The sequence below is a fragment of the Genypterus blacodes genome, unplaced genomic scaffold (assembly GCF_046128005.1).
Source record: "Genypterus blacodes isolate CSIRO-AG114 ecotype Tasmania unplaced genomic scaffold, CSIRO-AGI_Gbla_v1 ptg000120l_1, whole genome shotgun sequence".
Classification (NCBI taxonomy): Eukaryota; Metazoa; Chordata; class Actinopteri; order Ophidiiformes; family Ophidiidae; genus Genypterus; species Genypterus blacodes.
Window position 1 is genome coordinate 2,710,162 of NW_027466923.1, and position 26,453 is coordinate 2,736,614.

At 44.2% G+C, this 26,453-nt stretch overlaps 4 protein-coding genes across 6 annotated transcripts; 3 read left to right on the top strand and 1 right to left on the bottom strand.

Moving 5' to 3' along the window:
- Nucleotides 1–1,198: 1,198 nt before the first annotated feature.
- On the top strand, nt 1,199–10,027 carry LOC143010101 (WW domain-containing adapter protein with coiled-coil-like). The gene is made up of 13 exons (XM_076162285.1): nt 1,199–1,527; nt 1,952–1,985; nt 2,225–2,414; nt 4,057–4,148; nt 4,847–4,967; nt 5,379–5,471; nt 5,619–5,909; nt 6,414–6,530; nt 6,998–7,146; nt 7,336–7,430; nt 7,552–7,732; nt 8,556–8,683; nt 8,783–10,027. The coding sequence occupies exons 1-13, from the start codon at nt 1,487–1,489 to the stop codon at nt 8,850–8,852; spliced, it is 1,602 nt and encodes a 533-aa protein (XP_076018400.1). The 5' UTR covers nt 1,199–1,486; the 3' UTR covers nt 8,853–10,027.
- Nucleotides 10,028–10,685: 658 nt separating this feature from the next.
- Nucleotides 10,686–26,453, top strand: LOC143010108 (leucine-rich repeat-containing protein 52-like). 2 transcript variants are annotated; one of them, XR_012964761.1, is made up of 2 exons: nt 10,686–11,227; nt 26,125–26,200. XR_012964761.1 is itself a non-coding variant. In XM_076162296.1 (2 exons), the coding sequence occupies exons 1-2, from the start codon at nt 21,051–21,053 to the stop codon at nt 26,451–26,453; spliced, it is 978 nt and encodes a 325-aa protein (XP_076018411.1). The 2 variants fall into 2 exon arrangements, 1 of the variants encoding a protein (XP_076018411.1); XM_076162296.1 differs by lacking the exon at nt 10,686–11,227 and adding an exon at nt 21,051–21,699 and having other exon boundaries at nt 26,125–26,453.
- On the top strand, nt 11,227–14,002 carry LOC143010109 (uncharacterized). Of its 2 annotated transcripts, XR_012964762.1 has the most exons (3): nt 11,227–11,586; nt 11,953–12,780; nt 13,682–14,002. XR_012964762.1 is itself a non-coding variant. In XM_076162297.1 (2 exons), the coding sequence occupies exons 1-2, from the start codon at nt 11,577–11,579 to the stop codon at nt 12,615–12,617; spliced, it is 675 nt and encodes a 224-aa protein (XP_076018412.1). In that variant the 5' UTR covers nt 11,227–11,576; the 3' UTR covers nt 12,618–14,002. The 2 variants fall into 2 exon arrangements, 1 of the variants encoding a protein (XP_076018412.1); XM_076162297.1 differs by having other exon boundaries at nt 11,953–14,002.
- On the bottom strand, nt 14,656–16,968 carry mgst3a (microsomal glutathione S-transferase 3a). Its single transcript, XM_076162298.1, has 6 exons — nt 16,794–16,968; nt 15,982–16,099; nt 15,807–15,880; nt 15,620–15,677; nt 15,137–15,209; nt 14,656–15,042 (listed from the first exon to the last, which is right to left on the bottom strand). The coding sequence occupies exons 2-6, from the start codon at nt 16,096–16,098 to the stop codon at nt 14,909–14,911; spliced, it is 456 nt and encodes a 151-aa protein (XP_076018413.1). The 5' UTR covers nt 16,099; nt 16,794–16,968; the 3' UTR covers nt 14,656–14,908.

The window sequence follows — 26,453 nt, forward strand, 5'->3', positions numbered from 1 at the left end:
CAACAGGATACATATATATATATAATAGCAACAGGATATATATAATCTCCATATTATTAAGTATCCTTAAAGTTCGATTTTGGGTTAGAGTGATACATTATTCATTTGGTTTCCAGGATAAACCATTCGTCATGTTCATTTGCATCACCCTGTAAATGGATGCAATGGGAAAACAAATAACAATAAATAAATTAAATTAAAGGTTTTATTGATGTTGTTGTTCATGCATTTAGATCTTTTATTTTCTAAAGATATTAAGAATTTTGTCTATCCTTTCAATCGATAGAACGCTTGAATTAACTTAAATTTATCCTTGTTAGAAAGTATTAAATATTGCTGCGGAAAAAAACTATATTGCCTTGTTTTGATGGAAAATTACAACTTATTATTGTGTTGTTTCGATGGCATTCTATACCGAATGACTTTTTCATTGTTGTGTGTAGGAAAACTGCCCTTGAGTTTCAGTATAATTACTACATAATGTATATTCATCAGATTCAAAGTTAAATTTACATTTGTGATCATGAATCCAGAAGGTTCCTCACTTCTCAAAGAACTTTCCTGCATCACTCTCTTCAGTGTATGTCATGACAAAGAACACCGGGCGAAATGGACAATGTTGGACTTGAATCGTGTGCTTTCAAGCAGGCGATGTAGCATAAAGTAGATAAACATTCTGGGTGTGAACGAGAAGCTGTAGGCCGTCATTGAGCTGGAAAGACTCAATTTTCAGCTGCGTCATGTTCTCCAGCGACAGCTAGGCTAATACCGGAAATGGGGCATGTGCCTTCAAAATAAGAGCATATTAGCAACGACGCTTGAGGAACGAAGAAAATGTCTTATTATCACCTCTCCTTGAGCTAGTGTGATCAGAAACAACAACACTGACTAAATTTATTTATTTTTAAACGTATTGACGTATCGGTGCGTTTTTGAAAATTATTTTGAACATTAAATAAAAAAAGATCATTGCAGTGATTGGTATCCTGACTAAAGTGTATCTCAATGTGTTTCTTACACCTCGTGTCTTAAGCAAGCAATCCTAGACACATCAATGCTATAACACTACTACATCCCGGGAAAGATTAAAGCATTTTGTGTAAACTACGACATAAGTTTATCGGTTTGGTAACAAGTCCCCCCCATAATGCAACATCTCTAGATTTACTTTGAAAGTTAAATCCGGAAGGTACGTTTTTCCTCATACATCCTCGTCTTCACTGGTATCTCCAGTCTCCGCTTGCTAAGCTAGTGCGTCGGCCAAACTAAACGCAGCCCGTCACTCTATGCCAGATGATGCACTGAGGGTGGCTTTAAACAAACACCACCCGCTATGCAGTGCATTTGCTTGCCTCACGACTTGTAAGTGTTTCCTTTTGGTATGACAGACCGGGCACAGATAATCAGGAAGCTGAAGAAAAGAGAAGTGTGAAGGCAGACCGACAGGAGGCCCCCTCAGCCGCACACACACATCACCACGGCCTTGATGGTGATGTATGCAAGGAAACCTACGAGAGTCAGCGATGGGTAAATTCACCGCAAATCCTTTTAAAAACACATCCCCACCGGTGAAACTACCTAAACCCGCTTCATTTGTTGATCAATCATAAGAAGTCATCACCTGACAACTGTTAGCTACCAATGCTATAAGCTAACGGCTCGCGCGTAGCCAGGTTAGCGCACGAAATTAACGCTTTTGCGTATTTTTTTGCGGCCAATATATACAACAAACATTATGATTTAGCTGATAAGCGTTAAACAACTTTTTTCCACCACAATACGCGTCTAACATAGGCGTTGTTACGTAGACAGGCGAGTGGCTATCGTAGAAGAAGCTAACTTTGCTAATTGCAGCTAATTGGTCGAGACGTTCCACATACGAAAATAATAAGAAATCCTTTCTATGTTCTACTTTTGATAACGTCATTGTTTTCTTTGTGTGTCACTACAGGTGCAACGACAGAAGGGATTCCCAATCCTATCAGGTATGACTGCTTTATTTGAGCATCTGTCATAACTCAACACCAACACAAACACAATATTCAATACATTGGATTTGGAATGGTAAGTTTCCAGGAATAGTTAAGTGACACTAGTGATGGAGTTATATATTATAAATATCTGAATTAGATGGGTTTTAGGCTTGTGTACCATATGCAACAGCGCACTAGTTAAGTGCTGCTCTCTGTGACTTGTCCGTCTGGTTATTCTTCATCTATTCCAGGCCCATAAATCTCAGCCAAAGAGCCAATCCAGCAGCCTTCACCGCTATGACAAGCTGCGTGATGGTTTGTCAGATCCCACACCTCCTTACAAGATGCTGCGACGCTCCGACGAGAGTCCGGTCAGTCGATATGGAGACGGCGCAGGACATGGAAAAGCAAAAGCCTCCCACCTGCTCAGAGGAAAAAATGGTAAGCTTTGGAGCAGATGTTTAAGATAAATGCCTTTGTGGTGATAGAAAAGCCGAACCTGTTGGTCTGACAGCGTCCTAAACACAGCTCAGGACCTGTGTGTGCATAGATCGGTGTTGGTATCCAATAGACAAAAAGTAGTTTCATCTAATAAAGTGAGTCAATCATTCTATGTGGAATCTGTATAAAGTGTCCAGGGCTTTACAGCTCTCACTGTTTACGTATTGATTTAATATGATTCTCTTCTATTTCTGTGGCTTCATTTGACTCAGTTTACTGGTTTAAATTGGGTATTTGCCGACATGTAATTTTCTAAACTAAGATACAGCTATTACCCGGTAAATGTTCAGGCTGATGGGTGAATTTACACATCGCATCACAATCAAGGAAGTGTCATCATTCCTCTGGTAGTGAACTTTGAGATATATCAGTTTATAGACTAGATTTTACATTGTTGAGATTTCTGGTGCTTCCACAGTAGGATAGAAACGCCGTCGTGGCCCTCAAAGCATTAATAATCACAGAACATTAGAGAAACTGAGCAGCAGTGTCATTAAAAGTGAACACAGTAGGATGAACACACACAAGTGAAGCTTTTTATCATGTGGGTTTGAATCAAGATAGTTTTGGGATCGTTCTGGTGATCCATATTCTGCACCTTTCCTTTGAGATACACTCTTTACATGTCACTAATTACAGGGTGACAGCCATATGCATTGAGTAAAGTACATTTAACAGACAACATCGCACCACACTAACTGTTAACAGGAACAAACCATGAACCGTTGGATCCTCCTACTATGATTTGAGTCCTTTATAGTTCACTTCACTGTTTCCTCTGCTGTCATGGATCGTGGCCGCCTCAAATTCGGTTGGCATACACACAATTATCAGGTGTGTGTGTGTCTTTCTGTCAACCTTTCACGTCATATCTGATTATTGACTGTTTTTTTGTCACTTCATGTGCGTCTGTAACTGTAGCCATATGTTGTTTTGGTGTCGCAGCACGCCTCACAGATCTCACTGCAGTTGCGTGCGGTGCTCGCAAAGACGCCGTGCTTGGGTTAGTGGCAGAGAGTGTGTGGAACGTGGAAGGAGAGCACAACACAGGGGTTTTGATACATTTGTAGCGAAGTAAATGAAAGGCACATCAACAACCACAGTTTTTCAACCACAGTTTTTTCCTCTGTAGGATTGAATATTATGACAGTTATGTCACTGACAACATGACATCATCACATTAGCATTATGTCATTAGCAAACCATTTTAACAATGTCTCTTAATGATGAGTTTATTGCCGTTGCAGCTGTTGACGTTACGATGAACATGAAATGAGTGACATATAGTAAAATGGTTGTTATCTTTATTATATGCACTCAAAATGTTTATTATGAAACTTAAATCATAATCTGATCATTCTCTATATCCTAAAGATTAATATACTACATATATGTTAATCTATTCTCTGTTAAATATAATGACTGACAGGGGGACAGCAATGTGAACACACTCCTGCTGCTGTGGATCAACCTTATATTGCTTTTAAAAGTTGTCACAGACTATAGGGAGGGAGGATTTTGTTCTTCTGTATAATATTTGTGTTTAGTTTGGTCCCTTACATGAAGAATGGTTTTGTTACAGGGACCAGTTCCTCTCCTCAGGAGAACTCTCACAGCAACAGCTCCCACCACGGCTCTGACTCCACTGCAGCTCAGAGCAAGCCTGCAGACAGGGTAAGATGTTCACCACCGTCACCAGATCTACCTCTAAACTGCCATCATACCAACATGGAAGACATCACATGTTGTAGAGGCTTCTTTCCCTCCTGAATGAGTGACACATGATGGAGATGTCATGTAGGCCACAGGTGCCTCTTTAGATGGAGTAATTACAGTACACCATGTCACACACGTGCATATTAATGAGAAGGATGGTTGGACTTTGGTGATGTTTAGTTCAGGCGCTCTCGTTCAGGAGTTCCAGTAAAGGTCAGAGTTGAAGAATGGGTCTTATTTGCATATCTATTATCATATATCCACCGGCTGTTGGTTATTTCTCACGAGCTGTACTGAGCAGTAAGCTGAGAGAGATGTTTGGAGATGCTGAGAGTTAAATGATTTTATAATATGCTACAGCTCTAGGCAAGAGTTTGTTGTTGTTTTTTTACCATTGGAAGACTAGCTAGTGGAGAACAGTGTGTATGTAAAAGTCTACTACACTCCTGACAACATGGCAGGTTAAAAATGTAACCAAAATAGAGACGAGACGCTGCCTTTTGACATCGGTTGCTCAATCTTGTGGTCCGTGTTATTGGCTGTTGTAATTGTTGCAGAATTGTATTTGTCTGGCAGAAACCACAGGGCACAGAAAGCCCGGAGCGCTGTAATGTCTGGAAACTTGATTGTCGATTGTGTCGCCTCGTTTCTCTCAGCACCAAGACCCAGCCGATGACTGGACAGAACACATCAGCTCCTCTGGGAAGAAGTACTACTACAACTGTAGAACCGAGGTGTCCCAGTGGGAGAAGCCCAAGGACCTACTGGAGAGGCAAGCTTCCATTCCTTTGTTGTTGAATGAGATGACATCATACAGTCCAACATTTATTCCTGTATTAGAGCAGTATTTCACAAAATGTCATGATTTGAGAGAGAATTTCGTCACCTGCTGGTTTTTGGAAGTTGAACAGTATTTGGCAATCACATTCCAGTTCTGCCAGCTTTATAACAGCCCAAAGTTAAGTCACACAAGCTACAATATACAATAAAAGCTTAATGTATGTGTCCTCTGGATTCACAGATGGAACTGAGTTATACTCTAATGATGGTGGCGCTTTGTAAAACTGCTTTAACCTGACAATGCGACGGCGAGTCTCATACTATTCATGACAAACACCGGTTGGGACAGAATCCAGCTTCAACCTGCAGCCCTAAACATTGTCGTTGTTCGATCCGTCTGTAGGGAACAGCGACAGAAAGATCCAGTCAAGATAGTGGCAAACAGTTTTCCCAAGGACATGGACTACAGACAAGAGGCCTTGCAGGACAAAGCCACAGCTAGTAAGTAAAACAAGAGGAAGGATTCATTAGTTTGAACAGATTTGCTGGAAATGAGCTCTGGGGTGTTAATGTATTTAGTAATCTCGTGCAGAGGCTTTAGAGTGTTCTTGCTTTTTGATGCAAATGTTGTCATGTGTGTCTGCACAGAGAGCACTTCAGGGGACCAGTCCACCGCATCCATCTCTGGACATTCCTCCTCCTCCTCTTCGTCTCAGAGCCTGAACTCCGCATCCGGTGCTTTGGGCTCGACCCCCTCCACAATTTCGTCCGCCGCCTCCTCCTCTTCCTCCTCCTCCACCTCCACCATGCAGGGGCCCTCAGCTGTCCAGTCCCCAGCTCTGCTCCAGGACCCGGCGCTCCTGCACCAGCTCCTCCCAGCGCTGCAGGCCACTCTGCAGATGAACAACGGCAGCGTAGATATGGCCAAGATCAACGAGGGTGAGCGCACAACAACATGAATCACGTACATAAGATCAAGCAGCTCTTGCACCCAACAGGTTCGAAGCATAGGCTACATGTACTGCACCTATACTGCATATTAAAGCCCATGACTAAAATGTGTGTGCTAAGGATAAAGGTCCTTTAGACTACATAGGTGGTACAGCTCTGAGGGCCATGTTGTCGTTGTTATTAATCCTTTTTGTGTGTGCTTTGTTGGTGAATTCTGGCATAAATGGGTGCTTTTGTTTTGAGGTAGTTATGATAGTCGCACACCTGTTACTTAAAGTGGCCTTGGCGCTCTGTGTATTTAAATGAAGCAGTCACTTAAGCGCTGAAACTAAATGTTTGTATCTTTCAAGGGGATCTCTTTATTTCTCCCTGTGACACTTGTACAACTGTAAATACAGTAGTTGTAAAGTGCACTCACCTGTTGCGTATGGTTTCTCACTTACCCGCCCGGTGTGTGTGTGTGTGTGTGCATTTCCTCTGTACTCCCTCCAGTCTTGGCCGCTGCTGTCACCCAAGCTTCCTTGCGGTCTGTGCTTCATAAGCTGCTCACTGCTGGACCCGCTTTCAACATCACCGCTCTGCTCTCAGCTGCACAGCACTCCAACCAAGGTACGGCCTCTCACTCATCTCTCGCCACCGTCCCAGTCGGTATAATTTAGCATCCACAAGAACATGCAGGGATATCAGATTGAAATGAGTGTTAAGTGGAAAATAAGGACTTGTTGAATAGCAATTGAAGTTGCTTCCACGCCTGCAGCTTGTGACCGACTGTGTTAACCCCCATGGTGCGGCTCGTTTGGACCAACTTAATTAATCCATGTATTAATATCCATGCAATGAAAAGGCAACCAAATAAATAAAGATCCAATTTAACCAAAGGTCGCTGGTGTGAAAGCGACTGTAGGAAACAATTCAGTTTAAAGGGATTTCTGTTTATTGTAATGCAGCTCTTGATATTGACATCATGCTTCTCTAACAGACTCATCCTCACCAGTGAAACGATGCTGTGTGTGTCACTGTTTCTCCCTAACAACACTGAATTTTCCTGCTTTTTTTTTTTAATGTTCCCCAATCAGCCCAGCAATCCAGTCAATCCCCCGTCTCTCTGACATCAGATGCCTCACCACCTCGACCTTATGTTTCACCACGGAACGGCACACCGCAGAGCAACCAGAAAAACATTTTGGGTGGCCACTCTGGCAACACGGCCTCCTCACAAAGCAGGGTGAGCACCGGGTAGCCGCTTCTACAAATAAGAAAGTAAAGTCGTCTTTGTAGATTGGCCGTGTTGTCTCTCTCGCTCATACGTTATCTTTCACCTCCTCTCTCCTCCTGTGTGCCACCTCATCTTTCTTTCCCCTCCCCACCACCCATCCCTCTTTTGTCTCGCTTGCCGCCTTCCCTCCCCTTTTAGGGCAGCATGTCTTCAGGTAAACAAGGTTCTGCCCCCCTGTCCCAGACCTCAGTAGAGAAGCGTCCAGAAGACCCCAGGACGCTGCAGCAGAGAAGGTAGAGACAAAGTCAAAGCTGAACCTTTGAAAAATGAGAGAGAACTTTGCTTGTACGACTGTGAACTTGTGCTGATTATGCTCTGTCATCATCCAGTAATCGAGTTATTTTCCTCCTCCAGCCAGGAGAATGCGTGCGCTGGATCAAACCATATATCCGGTGCCGCGTTACCCCACGGTACTTCCAGTAGCCAAACCCACGCTGGCCCGCCCGGCACCTTCACCCCCACCCTGGCAGCTCATTTTGACGAGAAGCTCATCACGCATATCCAAGGGTGGCCGTCAGAGAACACAGAGAAGCAGGTAAGAGTCCTCAACCCTGGGAAAAACAAAACGCTGAAGGCAACCCAACATTTTCAGGCCCAAATTGTGCAAAATATTTGCAGTGTGGTTGTGCATTATTTAAAAGATCTGAGCCTGTTTTACTGCGTTGATTTTGCCCTCTGTTATTTGCTACACTGTTATGAATCACTCTGACATCGTGTTCAAACTATTGAAGCTCAGGTAAAGTTGTGTTATTTATTGAGGTGCTTAATGTTTCTCTAATTGTCAGACGTGCTATGAAGAGACTTTAAAACAGGATGCATGGTAGCTTGTGTTGTGTGCAGTAAGGAGATGAGCTGCTCACGGTCCAGCCCGGTCATTTCTCAGCTCACAGTAGCTGAAGTAGTGTCTCAGACTGAGCCACACTCATCCTGCACTTTGTGGACATTAGCATAGCTGCTGTTAATTAACATATCCTTTATTTAGCGTGTATGTTTGAAGTTTATTCATATTGGACTGTGAAGGGCCTTAAAAAGGTTGAAGAGGTTTATTTATAGAGCTGTAGCATCCTTTCAGTGATAATAATGTTCTGTTGGAAAGCTTTGTCCCACAAATACATGGGCACCATAATATTTCTGACTTTTCAGATATCTGTCTAATATGCCATCAATGTGTTATTCTATGAGGCATGTCATGACGGTGCTTGTCCAGCAGGGGGTGCACAAGAGCTTTAAATTAAAAGAACCGGCTGGTGTAGCAGGCGACGGTTGTATTTCAGGTCTGCAGAATGGATTGAGTTATGCGATTGTGTGTCCAAAGTTTATAATGTTTATTTAAATGAGCTCTGGTCCCTTCTGGTCAGGCGGCGAGGCTGCGTGAGGACATCTACAACATGGGCAGCCTGTACATGTCTGAGCTCTGCACAGAGATGAAAAACCTGCGCTCCCTGGTCCGAGTGTGTGAAATTCAGGCCACACTCCGGGAACAGAGGTGGGACAAATCATTTGTTTTGACGTTAGACAGACCCGCATGAACCTCGCACTGTAAGATATGTGATCACGTGTTTATTTCCCCCCCCCCCCCCCACAGAATTCTGTTCCTGAGGCAGCAGAGCAAAGAGCTGGACAAGCTCAAGAACCAGAATTCATACATGGTCTGAGTACTGGAGAAGAAAAGCCATGGATGATGTGATTTAAATGACCATAGAATAAGAGGAATTGGCCTGGTCAGAAAACTGCTACAGGGGGAGGGGGTGCTTGATTCACCAGTGTCCACCAAATGAATTGTTCTTGTTTACTAGGACAAAGTGAAAGTGATGGTTCACTAAGTCGGACACTTTACCTGGTGGATATTGAGGACCCGAGGCTCTTTTGAAATGGCACCTTTTTTGGACTGTGAACCCTGGACTCTGTGTATTGTATTCAGCTAACACGTTTTCTGGTGTGTTTTGATGTTTAGGGGCTAGGAAATGATTAAACTTCATTCTTGTTAAATTAAACAAATAAAACTGTCTCATAATTGGTGTGAAAACTCGAAGGGTTTGAACAAATTCAACCCCCCTCCCCCCTCAAAAACTATCACATGGACTTAATGAGTAAAGAGTCGGGCATTGGAATTAACAGCTTCTATTGTTTTCTAATTGTTTTCACTCACTATGATGCTTGTAGTTTCCCAGCCTGCTCTTGTCTTGGGGCTGATTGGGTTTTTATGTCATGAGATTAGCTCAGGCCTCCACACAGGCTTGATTGGAGTAAGAAATGTGCACGAGTTTCTTGTCCCAAATGATGGGACTCCTTTATGGTCCCGGTGGTGCAAAGTCACTGGGAATGTCCAACACACTCCTGATGTTTTAGAGCCATTTTTTTTGGAATAGTCTTTATTATTGGACCTAGGTTGGCTGGTAGAACGTACAACCACATGCTGAGCGTTTTTTTGTTTTCTTCCCCACAATTACCTGTCTTTTATTTCTACGCATTTTTATTTCTGTCATGACTGGGGAAATATTTCATTCCTTTGTGCAGCTTAGCAAAAACGGTGTGTGTGAAAGAGTAGAAAAAGGATCGGAGAAGTCATGTCAACCTAAATTATTGTCGCACGTGACGTTGCATCCTTGTGACAATGGAACGATTGATGGGAAGACGTCTTATTTTAAGTCCACCGACCGACCGGCCAGATTTGGCTACTTTTTAAATGGCTTCATTCACAATTAAATGATATACTTTTATACGACTTAAGAAACGTCACATTTATCTGCAGTGTCACACCTCTGCACCCACAAAATAAGTTAATTTTATTCCACCAGGGTGATCCTTACCTGGTTTTTTGAGACATTTCCACCAGATCTGATGTGCACACTTTTGTTAGAGTGGTGGGGATGGAGGGGGGGTGGGCGGGGGGGCTTTGTATATTATTCCATAAAATAAGAATAAAACATTCTACCACACCAACTTCCTGTTGACCTTTTCTGAGCGATGCACCAAAAATTGTGTAGATGTTGATCAAGTGTGTGTGTATGATTGCAGCATTTCCTCAAGACATGTATTTCTCTAATGAAAGCCCAGTTTCTCTGGCTGTGTTTAATTAATTATATTATTATTATTATTATTAATAATAAGTTAATAGGTAAGTTTGTTGGAATTTTTAACCCTTTGGAGCCGCAGCTTATCGATTGTTTGAGAGAGAATTCCACAGCAGGGTGGAGGTCAAGATTGCTTAAACGCACCTTCAACATTAGGAAAAAAACTAAACAAAAAAAAAAGACTGCCCAGGTGTCACCACTAAATCCTGATAGAGGCAATTAAACAGGTGTAATGGAAAAATGCATTGCTGACTGTTTGCCCATACTACCATGTCTGTAAAGAACGGAAATGTACCAGACACGCTCGAACATTCAAAGTAGATTTGAGATTCAAAGTATCATATGTGACTATGTTTTTATCAGTCTCAACAAAGAGCATTTGTGACCAACCAGTTCCTCTTTGGGGTCGAGGCCAGTTCAAGACAGATTTGGGGCTGCGCTCAGCCCCCACCATCTGCCTCCTCTACTGGGCACATCGTACTCCCACATGAGACTGATAATCATCTTTCTACCTCATGCCACGACACCGACTGACTGCAGGCTGTACAAGATCCTCTTTCGGGCCGAAACCAACTGATTCGCACAGCGGAATGCAAACCTTGCAACAACATCCTCCCACTGAGGAAAAGCACAACTTTCTCGCCTCCTCTTTTGCACTCTCCTGCAGATAGCTTTGCTCTCTGTATGATCTGTGTCTTGAAGCTTCAATAAAACAAGACAAACTCAGACTTTCTTTGCACAAACTTTATTTACGGAACTTTGGTGTAGAAATTGCAACGACAAACAGAAGTGGGATCCTTGGACGATCGTCGGACCGGCGCTGGACGGTGTTTGAACTCCGGATTCGATCCGCCTCTATACCCATTAGAAAAGGAAGAGAGGACCGTGCCGTGACCGGACCAAACCGTCGATCGCCAAAGGATTCCACAAGGGACCCCTTGAGTCCTCCCCAAACGGTAAAGGCAATATTTCATTGTCCAACAGAAAAGTAGAGGATAAAATTAGAACATTGAAACCCCAGGACAGTCCGTCATAAAGAACTAACTGCCTTAAAGCGTCGGTTAGAGTCCTCATTAACAAAGCCAAGAATACAATATTTTACGGGATTATTTAAATAATAATCCGGCAGTAAAATCACGAGACATTGTCGGGGGTTTTCAGAGGCGTCTGAATAAACCTAAAAAGAGAAAATGGGATCCCAGGGCAGTAAGAACAAAAATGACGGACCGGACTGGAATTCAGCCTTGATAATAGACATGAAAAGAAAAGAAAAGGCCCCCTACCCTGGTCGGTCGGGGGCCTTGGATGACGACTGGTTGCCTCCCTTTCCCCGTCGCCAGCCCGAACAACGCGCACCAACTCCACCTCCAGGCCCGCCCCAACCACATCAAGTCATGACGCCCCCACCTTACCTGCCTCTCCCACCTGCTCCAGTTGTAACCAACCCTCTGGCCTCTCAGCTGTCTGTCGACGTCACCCAACCAAGACGTCACCCCCACCCAGTCCCTCAGATACTGGTGCCGCCCCCAACCTCCTGGAGCGACCTCATGCCTCTCAAATCCCGATCCCCGCCCGCCGTGTCCTCACCACACACCTGTGATGGCAGACCAGGAGGCGCGCCCGTATTCAACGCCCCCATGAGCGAATATCTAGGTCACACGGGCCCTATCAGGTCACCTAGGCCCGACCAGGTACCTCATAATCCAGGGCGAAATCGAAAGGGGCCAGTTCGAACACCTCCGGGCCACTGATCCAAAATGGGATGACGGTCAGCCATGGGAAAGTCATGTCAACCGCGTCGTGGGTGCCATACGTGACCGCTTCCGACCGAATGTCGACATGTCCAAAGTCAATGACTGTATCCAGAGATCTGGGGAGTCGGTCACCGACTATTCCCATCGCCTGGAGGAGACCTGTCAGGCACACAGCGGCCTTGAGAAACCTGCTGGTGGATGGGGCGCCACAGAAGGCCCCTTTGAGGCGCTTTTCAAATGTGCTTTTGTCAACGGTCTCTCTGAGCCTATCAGAAAGGCTGTCCAAACCTCCCTGATCGGAGGCTGGTCACGCAATCGTTACCAAGACTGTAGGCGCCACGCTCAACACGCCGAGGCCCAAGGTCAGATCAGACAGACGGAACAAGAGGCCACCAAACATAAACTCATGTTGACAGCCCTCCAGTCCCAGATCGACATTGCCCGTTTCCTCCGCGACTTCGCCCAACAAAGAGGAAGAGGCCAACATAGAGGACGCGGCCCCAGCCACGGCCGTCGTGACCATGCCCTCGGTCGGTCGGGCCAAGATAATGACGCGTTACAACTGCGGAGAAGCTGGACATTGGACACGTGACTGCCCCCATGAAAGAAGACGCCGAGGTGGAGGGTGTGGCCGCAACTCCCACGGTCATGGACGCTCCAACCAGGGCTCGTGAGATGGCGGCGGGGAGTGGGGAGGTCCAGCTCGACATCTAACGCCTCTGACTGACTTCAGGACCCTCGTGATGCGGTTACAGGTGACGTACAGACACACTCACACATGCCTACTCAAATCACACACACACGCTTGAGTGGCAATTAAGACGCGCTTGGCACTGACACACTGCATGCTCAGGTTAAGAATAGAATTAGGTAACTAGCAGCTGAAACCGAGACTCCACTACAAACCCCATTACAATATCAGTTTTTGAGGACAAATGCTGCACATTTATCCCCAACAATACTGCCCCGGATGGTAGCCTCACTCGCGCAATAGATGGCCTACGCTCCCTCTTGGTCGAAATGAAGGAAGCCTCCGGCGTGGACAATCTGCTCGAGTCCATGTTTGACTGATGGTTTGGCCGATGGAGCAAGATGGTCATGGCCTTGCTAACCTCCATAGCTGTTTTCCTGGCCCTGTTTGCAACATGCACTTGCTGCTGCGTCCCCTGCATCCGCAGCTTGATCCAGAGATGCATAGACAAAGCAATAGGCGATGCCAAACCTCCCGCGTGTCACCTGGTACGAAACGACGGCGACCCGGAAGTAGGTTTCGACCCAGACTTGTATCCCCTCCCTGACTACTTTGACGACAACGACACCTCACGCCTGTAACGTGTTCGCTTTCCTCCTAGATCTAGCTCTGTCTCACAAACAGGAGTGCTAACACTTCGAAAAAACAGCCTCTTCACCTGATGATTTATAAAGTATCATTTACGTATCTGACCTAGACCTGAATGATGCGGATGTTCTCATCTCCTCTTTGTGTATAAGCTTATGCATTTCATGTGTTCCAATTATTGTGGGGGAAATGTTATGGAAAAATGCATTGCTGACTGTTGGCTCATACTAAACCATGTCTGTAAAGAATGGAAATGTACCAGACACGCTCGGTTGCAAGCTGGTGTGCCTCTCATGAGAGTGTTTGTTCAATAACAGGATGTGTGCAGATTCAAAGTATCACATCGCTTGTGATGTTTTTATGAGAATCAACGAGCATCTGTGACCGACTGACTGCAGGCTGTACAAGTTCCTCTTTCGGGTCAAAACCAGGTCAAGGCAGAATGAGAGCTGCTCAGCCCCACCCTTGCTGATTCTAACTGATTGACACAGCGGAATGCACACCTTGCAAAAACATCCTCCCACTGAGACTGATGAAAGCACAACTTTCTCGCCTCCTTGTTTGCACTCTCCTGCAGACAGCTTTGCTCTCTGTATGATCTGTGTCTTGAAGCTTCAATAAAACAAGACAAACCCTGACTTTCTTTGGACAACTTTATTTACGGAACTTTGGTGCATAAATTGCCACGACACAGGCTGCCTCCCTCCTTTGGCCATTGATTCCCAGTTGTGTGTGTGTGTGTGTGTGTGTACTTGGGTTGAGTGGGTGTGGCTAATTCTCTAAAACGTGCTGGATCTCATGAAGCAATCAAGTCTATTGTAACTCAACCTGTTAGACATGTGCCCACACTGCTTATATGCAGGAAAGAAACATCAAGTGACCTCATGGTGGCACTATAATAACAGCTCAGGTCATTTCTATTCAATGATTTAATCTACATTTAATTATCTCACCCCTTTAAACCAGAATGAGAATAAAGAATGTTGCTCTTTATTGTATTGGCATCTTGCCTCACAGGTCATGTGTTGCTATTTGCAACAGTTAGATTTATACACAACCATTGGTGCTCAAGGAGTGTCACTGCAACATTTCAAACAGGACCACACCCAGCTGTCAGTGAGCCTTGTAGGTCAGAGGTCCCTAACTGAACCTGGCACAAGAAAGTCCCGGGCTAACTTTCCATTCATGAAGTGTGTGAGTGGGAAGTCGTAGGTGTTTGCGGCTCAAAGAAAATGTTTTTTTTTTCAAATTTGTTTTATTTTGAGTGAAAAAGTACATTTTTAAGTGTGCACCGGATAACCAGGTGCACAGGGGAAACTCTCCTAAACTCTCTCTCCTAAACTTGAACGATCAGACGTTTATAGAACATAACCGCTCTGCAGGTAGAAATCCACCCGTCTGGATCCACTGTGTGGAGTTGAACAATGAATAGGAAACAGCTCACAGGTTAGCAAACGTGTTGTATGCTGGTCCTGGTTGTGTGAGCCCATCCTCAAGATCCTCGCCGTGCTCAGATGGGTGGAGGAGGATCTGAATGATCTCCACTAGCAGCAATGATGTTTGCCAAAGCAGTGAGGTCCCGTCCATCCCAGCAGGTGGCGGCCAAAGTTGGCGGTGGTCAACAACATCCCAAGCATAGCCACATTCCCAAAAGCTCCCCTCACCCTTTTCTGGGGCTCTGATGTGAAGAAATGATAATAAGAAAATATAAAGTCCATTCACCAACATTTCTCCAAACCATCCATAAAGTTAACAAGTCAATATTTGCTCACCTCCAGTAGAGTATCCATGTGCGTACACCTCTCTACCCACAATCCACACCATCCCAAGTCCACTGACCAGGCGCTGCCATAGCACACACACACACACACGCACAAAGGTGACACGTTAGGTTATTGAAGTGGCTTTAAGCATCCATATAAGCGGGACATCAACAACATTAAACTAAGCTTGCTATTAAATAACTAAACATGGATGGTTTTATATTTATTAAACTGAAATATAATTGTAGTTTTGAACCTATTAGGGACCCTTTAAGGTAGGGGGGCCTAAAGGTACACAAAGGTTTAACACAGGAATGCGATCTATATCTGGGTAAAGCATCAATCAATAATAATTCCAGCCTGATCCCTTGGCACATTGACATTACATAATTTTGTCCGTTTCTTGGCAAATGTGCATTAATCTTCTTAATCTATCTTGTAAGTGGGGTTATGGTACAGCAGCTGGGGTCAACAGTGAAGAGGTCAACTTACAGGGCAATGCAAACCACCAACTGCCAGGCAGAAGAGGAAGACGGGGTAGCTCTCCAAGCTAGGGAGAGGCGACAACAGCGTGTTCAGTTTGACCTCATTTGACAGTGAATGAATAACAGAATCAATGACTGATGCAACACGGTGTAAGCTTATCACACCTGGATTGATTGTGTTTAAGCATACTTACGTGTTTTGATGAGCGCGCTGGATACAATTGAAGACATTTCCGGTTTCTGGGTCATCACTGTACATCTGAGGATACTGCCAAAGGAACAAAACGTAAGCAGAGTACAGATATTAAAGGGAAAATTGTTCTAATGAACAGTGTCAATATACATTTTAACACCAATAATTCTACTCACTTTGATCTTGTACTTGTTGCGGGCTCTGCCAACATTGATTGCCAAGTGTGTGACCATCACAACACTGGCAACACCAGTGAGCACCACATAGCCATACTCCTTGGAGAGGACAACCATCCTGAGAAATGAAACATTCCTGTTAGCTTTGGCTATTTAGAGCCAGCAAACTCAACTGCAAGGGCAGAAATGGCTGATTAAAACCTAAATGTACAATATACAGTATTAAATGTGACCTCATTGGTTTGATGACATACCTTTGTTAGTTTGATGACATCATTAACATCTATTTGAGTAGCTCCAGAGTCTGATACAATTGTAATCCACCCTGGCAGCAACACTTTTTGGACTGTATATTTGAATGTACATCTTACTTTCTAATTTTGCAGTAAATCAACAGTATAAAGGAAATATACCAAGAAGTTATTTAATTTATACAACTTGATTCAGATTTATATATATTTTCATAGTTTTACGTGCTGCTTGTTCATTTTCCTAGTCGCCTAAAACGCACCACAGTCACAACCAAGAGAAGACCTGGCGCCTCCCTCTGGCGAAAGAAAATGAAAACCGCAGAGAATAACGGACAATTTGTATAAATGATTACGGATATGTGCATAGAACAGGTTGGTTACTATTAGAATAGTTATTAAACAGATAACGAACAAATACGAGCAAATTAAAATATATAAAACCGCACACTCGTGACGCGTTCAAATCCAGAGGTCATTTGAGGACTGGCGCACCTGGTTTCCGTGAATCACATCATTAAAAAGAAACAAATGGAAAATTCTTAAGATTCACAACATGTTTACCTTAACGGTGAGACTTGACGTGTGCAGTAACTACAAAATCCACAGACAGCAGCTCCACCACCCCAAAGTTTCCTCGTCAAATGTGCGGAAATGGTGTATATACACACGTTGAGTGCGTGGGCGTTCCCCGTGGATTTGCTAAAAACATGATGAGGATCTGAAAAATGGCGGCCGCTTACTCCCACTAAATCTGCTCAGTCAGTGGGAGCTCGGAAAACCTCAGCTCGAGACTCTCGCTCTGGACAAGACCCGCCCTTCGTAATGTTCAAGCTCTGTGATTGGCCAGGCGTCCAAGAGACAGAACGTTTTTCCTGCCGCGCGCCTTTGGAAACGACTGTCAAACATTGACGGTTGCTTTATTAATTAATTATTTAACTATTATATTTGTTTATAGAGCTTACACGAAAATAAGGTATGTAAAGATGTATTTTCAACAGATAACAGATTTTAACAGTTATTTGTAATGTATTAATCTAAATCTCAAAAAGGGATCCATGATAACGCCCTGCTTCTCGTCCCTACACAACGCATGCGCAATAGTGTTTTTCTCTGACCGGATGAAAAGCAATTAAGTATTAGAATAAATACAACTCTCATTTGTTTTTAGATTAAAACCGGTTTAACGGTTTGAATTGTGATCATTCACTGAAGAGTTAATGATTTGGCCCTATGTTCCCTCATTTCTAAGATTTTCTATGTTTGAAAAAAATCTTAGAAATGAGGGAACATAGGGCTGAGGGAACATAGGGCCTAATTTAAAAAAAAAAAATTAGAAATGAGGCAACATAGGGCTGAGGGAACATAGGGCTGTGGGAACATAGGGCTGAGGGAACATAGGCATGCTCCCGTTTCATCCAGCGCGCGTGCTATTATAACAATAACTAAACGGGGCATTTATACATCAGCCACTCATCCCGCCGTATTCCTTATCTACTACATAATAAACACATTTTTTTTATTCATGGCAACGTCTCGCACCTGTAACACATTAACACACGAATGAAATTAACATCGCACCTCAGCTCAAAGTCCAGGCAGGCAACGACAGTAGTTAAAGTAGTTTTGCCCAGACAGGACCTCACCTTAGGGGTCTAGGTTGATGGAGTTGCCCTCCCCAATTGCCTGTCTGCAATTAGTGTGTCAATTATCCCTGTAGCCTTACAATATTGTCTTCGTATACAAAGCTAAACACTATTAATTATTATGTAACTGTAAATTAAGCAATTTCAACATCACAACAAAACAATAAAACCAAAAATGTATGGGGGTGTGTTCTGTGATGTCCAGTTCTCCACACAAAGAATGTTGTTTGGAAAAAGTTCCACCATTGGTGATAATTCCCATATGTGATGCATTTAAGGTCTCAATATCAATATCAATATCAAATTGTTTCATTTACTACAACTCACTGGCATAATAAATGACAATAGAGGGGGTAAAGTACAAGGTTTTTTTTTTATTAAAGAAATGTAGCTTCACAGTTTCCCCCATAGATATCTTCTCAGCAAGACCGACTGAGTTCCACTGCACACCAGTACACACTGTAATCAATAAGTCTTGCATTCTAAGTGAGTTAACACAATTCCAAGGTTTACCTCCTTAATGATTTTCACTGCAAATAATGAAACACACAACACCTTCAGCCTGCCATGACTGCTTCAACCTGAGTAATATTAGTGATAGTGGGGGAAGCAAACAGAGGGAGAAAGAACAAACCAAACAAACAAAATTGAAAATAGAAAACAGGTCCAATTCAAGGGTTATAAAATATAGAGATAATAAAAAATCTTTCACATCTTTTAAGAGCAGCTTATTCTCTCTTCCATTTGAAGCTGGTTGTAAAACAATAAAGTCTGCTGCCAGAATTTCATGCCATGACTGCCTTCAAGCCTGCCCGATGCCCATAAAAGGTTTTTGAGTTGTCATTTGTGCCACCACATGCTGTAAAGGAGCAGCCATCTTTGCGAATCCTGCTATAAAGCGAAAGTAATACCTGGCAGACCCTTAAAAGATTTTTAGCCCTGCCAAGTTAGTGGTTGGTCTGACAATCTCTCACCACTGCTACCTTGTCTGGGTCTGTTGCAGCTCCAGCAGCCGACGCTAAGGGGCCCAGATATTACACCTGTCTCTCAAAGGAAGTGACGCTTTGACCATTTGACTTTGAGCCCCTGCTTCTGTAGCTGAGAGAAGACTCGCTGTCAGTTTTTTATATGGGCTCTCATCATGTCATACTGTTAGGAAAGGATGTGACAGTATGGTTGTATAGGAGTATCCAGCTGGGGAATCTGTTGAATGAAATTAGTGCAAACCTAAGTCAGCTTCATCCTTTGCAAACAGTGAGTGATATTTACTAAGCAACGCGGCTCCGAACCCTGCAGCTGTTCATCCTGCGTTACTGAGCTTTACCCAGTATTCATCACTAGATGTCCTCATGGAGTCATATAACATCTAAAACACACACACACACACACACACACACACACACACACACACACACACACACACACACACACACACACACACACACACACACACACACAACCCTAACCCTTTGGATTATTGCCCTCCACATGATGGCAAGTGTGAAAAAGCGTTAAGCTATCCACCCTTACAGGCTTATCGGTCTATTTTTGATACCAGGGCAAAATAAATGGCTAAACTGCATTTTGTGGCAGTATGTGTGTGTGAGTTAGTGTGGAAAATGGTCTGACGGATGTTGACATGAAGCAGATTCACAGACTGTTAGCGGCACATCTGTCCTCCTCCTCCTCCTCCATCACGTTGAGTCTGATTCAGCACTTCAACACCTACACAGAGAACTAAGAATAGATTCAGGTCTCATACTGTGAGAGAGGAGAAACACAAACGCTGCCTGAGACCACCCTGTCCCCATCCCGCCTCAACTCAGCCCAGCTCGGGGGAAGAGTCTGATTTGGGGGAGCCAGTTGCAATCTGTCCATCACATGTCAGTCATTACGATAAAAGCCTCACTGCAAATTGACACCTGAGATTGCACACACTTTTCTAGGCTACAGGGACACACATATCCTGAAACACACACAGGCATCAGGTGCACCAGCTTGGGAACACACACCTGAGACTCTTGTAATTAAGGCTGATTACTTCATGCCTATGAGATGCATGCATGCGCACATCCACAACCAGACAGATGGATGAGCACAGGCCCACACTCTCAGAGCAAAACAAAGTCAAACAATTTATGTTCTCTCCTTTGTCCTCATAGGAACCCTTTATTGGGGTCAGTGTAAGTTACTGGAAGCACATCTGAGGGTTCCATCAATAACTCTTTCAAAATGAGTTGTGCACAGAATCCCCATTTAATTGGAACACTGTTGGGGTTCATATGGAACAAAGAAGAACCCTCCCATCCAATCTGAAGTCAATCCCATCATCAGTCAACACTTCCTCTTCCTCTCAGTGCAATAACCAGCAGTGAGCGATTATGGGATTAGCTTCAGTGTGTTGACCTTCCAGAGGTTAAGAAATGAACTGTATCTTTACAGTGACATAGTGATACTTAAAGTAACTATGTGTGTGTGTCTTGAAGAACCTCACCAGGTGATTATCAGCGGAAGAGGGAGCTCAGATGTCAAGTGGTTGAAGGTTATACACTTTGTGAGCGTGTGTGCACTCACTCACACACACACACACACACACACACGCACACACACTTGAGTCGTGCAGGAGGCTGGCCATCGTGCCAAGCTGCTTCATTCCAAACCAGGTCACCTTTACTATACTAGTTTCCACACTATAGTAAACTATGTCCGGATAACACGTTGCCTTCCCTTGATCCGTGTCTTGAATTACCTCTCTGCTCATGCTCACTCCAAAGCGTGAGATCACCCCACAGACCCCCCCCCCTCTCTTCACACACACACACACACAAACACACCATCCCACCAGCGTGCAGCTCAGTGCCCCCCCTCTCATTTGGATTCAATGTGGGAAAGCGAGAGGATGGCACAGCTATTGTAACAACCGGCCATCGCAGCAGGAGAGGACGTGGTGACCCGTTACAGCTCAGAGAGACGCGATCATGACCCTGCATGAAGGCTTCTGGTTCTCAACTTCAGGATAGAGGACGCGCGAGTGGATCCATTATTACGCGCAGGAAGAACGCATCATTTTTTGACCTCTGTGGATGTTTATTTTCTTTGTGTGTGTTGCATCAATGAAGAATGTGACTGTGTCTGACTCTCTCCTGGCGGGGTTGATGAAGCCCTCGGCGGTGTCATGCGTCTTGCCTCGCAGCCAAGCGCGCAAACCCTGCGGCTCGTAGTTGCGCTCATCCTCGTCACAGGAGTGTTCGCGTCCCCGATGCTCTCTACGGGCTGCCCGGACCGGTGTGTGTGTGATGACCAGCTGGTGGTTCAGTGCGCTGGGCAGCATCTGACCAGCTTCCCCGTCAACTTGCCGCTGGCCACGCGGCAACTCATCATCTCCAATAACCGGATCGTGGAGCTTCCGCCGCTCGCACTCAACTACCTCTCCGATCTGGTGTATCTAGATTGCAGCAATAATTCCCTGACGGAGATATCCGAGTCCACGTTCGGTAATCTGCGGAAGCTCGCTTATCTGGACCTTTCCTTCAACACTTTGGCCCGGATAGAGGACAGAACGTTCGGCCCCTTGGAGAATCTGGTGATGCTGAGGATGACGGACAACCCGGAGCTGTCAGAGATCCACCCGGATGCCTTCGCCGAGAATTCCAACCTGCAGGTGCTGGACGTGAGCCGGAACAACCTAACGGTCCTTAACATCACATCTCTGATCGCCCTGGCCGGCCTGCGCTCTTTGGGGCTCAGCGGGAACCCCTGGAGCTGCGAGTGTGACAACGAGGACCTCTGCATGTGGGTCCACCTGGAGGGCTTTAAGTTTCAAGGTCTATACTATTCTATTATTCGCTCATGTCTGTGTATGTATTTCATGACACCATAGGTCATCCCAGGATGCAAACAACCCAAATTCCAATGGGAATTCCATACAATTCCCACTTCCTGCCTTCCCTTTTAAGGTTAAACCAAGCAGGACAGTTGCCATGTTCACTGGATGCCCCTGACATCAGCACTCCGTGTCAGTTAAGCACGGGACATAACATATGGTATGTCGTGTGTAATATAACGTATACTATATATACACACACATTGGCCAATGCATTTTCCAAGTCTGCAAAGTTCACCCCACCCTCCCCCCCCTCCCCAGCTCAGCTTTCAGTGGGATGAGACACAGGTGATGCACTGGAGCGTGACAGCATTCCCACTATCACATAACAAAGGTGCCGAAATGAGATACGAGGCAGGAGGCTAGATGATTTCTTGTTGGCAATGCAGCAGTGCTGTAATTAATGTGCTCACGATGTTGGAGTTTGAGAGGAGAAATAATACTTTTAAGTGGAAATGACAAATCAATATGCAGCCATTATTGCCTTGCTGCAGGTGTGATTAATGAATCATAAAGGTACAGGATTTAATATTGATTTCTCCTCTCTTTCGTTGCTGTGGAGCTGAGTTGTGTGTCTGACTTTCCACATCTTTCTTATTTCAAGGGATGTGTCATCATGCAAAAGGGCAGCGGCTATTTATGGTGTGTATTATGAGGGAGGAGTCAGTCATAAGTCTGACCATATAGCCATAATGTCCATGCCATATTTGCTAAACACACACACAGACACACACAGAGACACACACACACACACACACACACACACACACACACACACACACACACACACACACACACACACACACACACACACACACACACAAACACAGCATTCATTTCATTCTGGTCCCAACAGTTTCAGCAAAATCTACATCCAGTCCTGCAAGAGCTTTCCTATATTCCTGCTGCTTGTTGCCTTTTGTCTTGCTTAACATGGTGTGGAACCTCTTGTGGTTACCAGTGACAGCTGCCAACAAGAGAGTAGGCAAACACACACACACACACTCATTCACACTCTCACATATACCATACATACAGCTGTTATCTTCCCTTTTCTCTCTTTCTTTATGTATCTGTGGGAGCTCACACGTACACTTCCACTGATTGACACCCTCAGTGGACGGCTGCGGGGTGAAACACAGAAGCGTAACATTTTAGAGATGCCAGTGCAGCGAGCGCCTCTTGGTTCATAAGCCTTGTTATCTCATGGTCCGGGTGTCAGCTGGTCCATGCCACACTGCTTATTTGACTCCTCATTTTCAAAAGTGTTCATACATACATAATAGAAACAGGGAGACAGTGTGTGTGTGTGTGTGAAAGAGAGAGAGAGAGAGAGAGAGGGAGAGGGAGAGAGAAAGAGAGAGAGATTAACCGTCAGGAAGGAACCAACAGATTCTCCTCTGTCTCGCCTTCCCGGTCAGATTAGCACTCTCTCTGCTGTTATATAAGGAGCGAGGCTAGAAATAGACCAAAGCATGGCTGTGGATGGGGATAGGGATGGGGATGGGGGAGAGGGAAAGCCCTCTACTTTGATGTCAGTTCCTTTTGGGGACAGGGGATGATAAATGCAGAAGGGATTCCTTATAGCTGTCAGGCAAAGGCACATACACATATACACACATGGACATGCGCACACCAACAGCCGCTGAGAAGAACATGTAGAGAGAGAAGATGAGAGATAGGAGGGGGGTGTGTCTGGCTCTGCATGCACGTGTATGTTGGGGGAATGCTGTGTGTGTGTGTGCATGTGTGTGTGAGATGATGTTTTTATGTAAGTTAAGATGAACTGTGATTGGCAAGCAAACAACATCAGTCTCATGGGGATTGTTGTCATGCATTACAGTCAGTCAGTCAGTCAGTCAGTCAGTGTTGCCTGCCCTGGAGGGACGCACAGAGAAAGGAGGAGTGGCTCTGGAGCATCCAGCTGCAACCCAGAGCAATAAGTGCAATTTGTTCATCATTGATATGGATCTCTATCCTAATGCACTTTAACATACTGTATCTGTTTTGGACATGTTAATATGTCCCTTGAGTCCCATGACTAATGCACCCCAAACAAAATCAATTATTGACCTCTGACCCAGGTTTCTCTTTGCAAGCATGATTTTTTTTCACTTAAAAAACAAATAATGATGAAAGTGGTGACACTACTTTACTTTAGTTTTACACTGATTTGCCATGGCAAAGCAAATTACCACAGTTCACGCTGGCCAGAAGTCCTGAGCATGGATTCCTTTCGATTCCTCAAATTGCAAAGTGCAAAAGACTTCAGAGGCTGAACAGACGAAGGTTTTTCCAAAGAGGTACAAGATTAGGAAGATCTTGTTTTGTGATGTGACCTGTGTGCGTTTACAACCATTGAGTAAAATCATAAACACGAGTGACTCAAAGCAGCAGCGGATGTCTGAATATCTGATATCTTCATCCTATATCTGCACAGAGCATATTCTGTGTGACAGTATACAGGTAAAATGACAGCTGCTGCAGAAACAGGGACACAGTTTCCTGTGCCAGAAACATCCAAGTCTTTTTCTGTCTTCCCACGGGAATTCCCCAAAGCTGAGCAACAACAGAAGCCAATTAAAATCAGAGTTGGAGATGGGTGCACGCTGGCTTCTGCACCCATCACTTGCCTGCCCGTCTGTCTTTCTGCCTCTGAAGAGCTCAACATTAGTCATGTGCTGTGTTTAGTTTTGTCTGATAAGCCTTTGAAATGGTCTCCAATTGGTCTTCTGAAAAATAAAATGGATTTAATAGGATTATGGATTTGAGCAGGTCTTACTGAGTGCATGCTGATGAGAAACCTTCCTATCTGTAGTTTCAGGGAGGCAAAAAGCCTGATTTCACCCACAAACGCTGTGCGGGAGGAAAGACTTTGCATAATTCATCCAGGAATTCTTGTCATTTAAAGCTGCATCAACTCCAGACGTGCTTTTGATAAAAATGCAATTTCATAATGCCGGTGGCGTGATGGTGTGTGCGTTAGTAGTTTAGCTGGGTGAACCTGTAGGCCTTACATTCAGTATCGCTGAGCACCATTTACAAATGTTATGTAAAATGATATCTAGTAAAAGGCTTGAATTATTCAGGAGTCTCTTCTGTTCAGTGACATATTGAGTTCAGTTTCCCTTCCTGGGCACTGACAACTTCAAAGGAACTTTCCTGTGGTATGCTTAATTATAAACAAAAACTGTGTGTATGCTGGCTGAAATTCTCGAGATGTTTTCGTGAAAAATGAACTCTGTAGCTTTCAGCATTTAAATAGATTTTAAAATGCATTATAATTGGTATTATTGCAGAATTCTGCTTTGATACAAAAACACTATGTTGTGGATACGACTCTCAAGTAAATATCACTATTTGCTTTTCCATATCCTCTAAAAATGTTCCAGACTCAAGCATTTTACTCAATCAAGAACAGAATTAATACATCGACCAGAAATATTATTGAGCCTTTCGGAATTTCTCGGACTTCTGCATTAATGAATCATCAAATACAGTCTGATCGTCACCCAAGTCTTAAAAATTGAAAAGCATAATTTGAGTAATGTAATGATAAAGAAATGCTTCATCTCGACAACACTGAAAATAACTATTTATCCCAAATCAGAAACACAGTGAAGGGTGAAGCATCATGGCTTGGGGCTGATTTCTGCCTCAGGTCCTGGACAACTTACAATCATTCAGTAAGTTTACCTGCACGTGAAAACGTCTCTGACGACGTCCAAGTTTGTTTACTCAAGCATGTTAATGTCAAAGACGGGGTAAGACACCACTGCATGTATTTCTTCAATCAGACTCGTTAAAATCTGATAAATCAACATTGTGAGGAAGAGGAATCCTATTAATTCTGCCTATGTATATGTTTTACCTGCATCTTTGCCTTCAGTGCAGAACAGATAAATCATCAGAGAATAGCATGCAAGTAAATATAGAGAGTAAGAGAAAATTAATTCCCAGTGGCCCATAACCTGACTCGTGATACAGATTGGATGATGCCAAAAGTCAATAACACAAGAAAGAAAATCTAAAGTAAATCAACAATCAAAAGCGAATGTTTTGGTTCAGACATTAACCTGAATGAAATGCTATGTAATGACCTGGGGCAGGCTGTCCATGCAAGAAATGAAGTGGGTGCAGATTGGTAGGCAGGGGCGGACTGGACTGTGAATAATCAGTGTTTGGTGAAAACATTGACAAGAACAATGGTAATTGTAAGCAGAAGGTGTTATTATGATTATAGTGAAGATCAGACCACATTTAAAGCAGAAATCCAAGAAATTCCAAACAGACAAAACTATTTCTTTATCCAAAACGTTGCTGTATTTGTTTCCATGCTTCCTAACTCCTTCATTGTGTGTTTCAGATGAGGGTCAGACAGTCTGTGATACCCCGGCTGACATGCAGAGCCGACGTTTGGGTGAGGTCGGCCTACAGCTACGGACTTTATGCCACAAGAGCCTGGGCTCCTGGGATTACCTTTTCTTTATTATCATCGGTTTTGTCATTTTCGCTGCCGGCACGGTGTCTGCCTGGCTCATGGGTGTCGTCATGGTTCTCTACGAACGCTACATCAAGAAAAAAGACCAACAGCTCCACCCGGATGAGGAGGGGGAAACCTCTGGGATGGATCATAGCTATGAGGACAGGAGGCACCACGGGAACGGGAATTTGAAAACCTCACATACAGTTTAG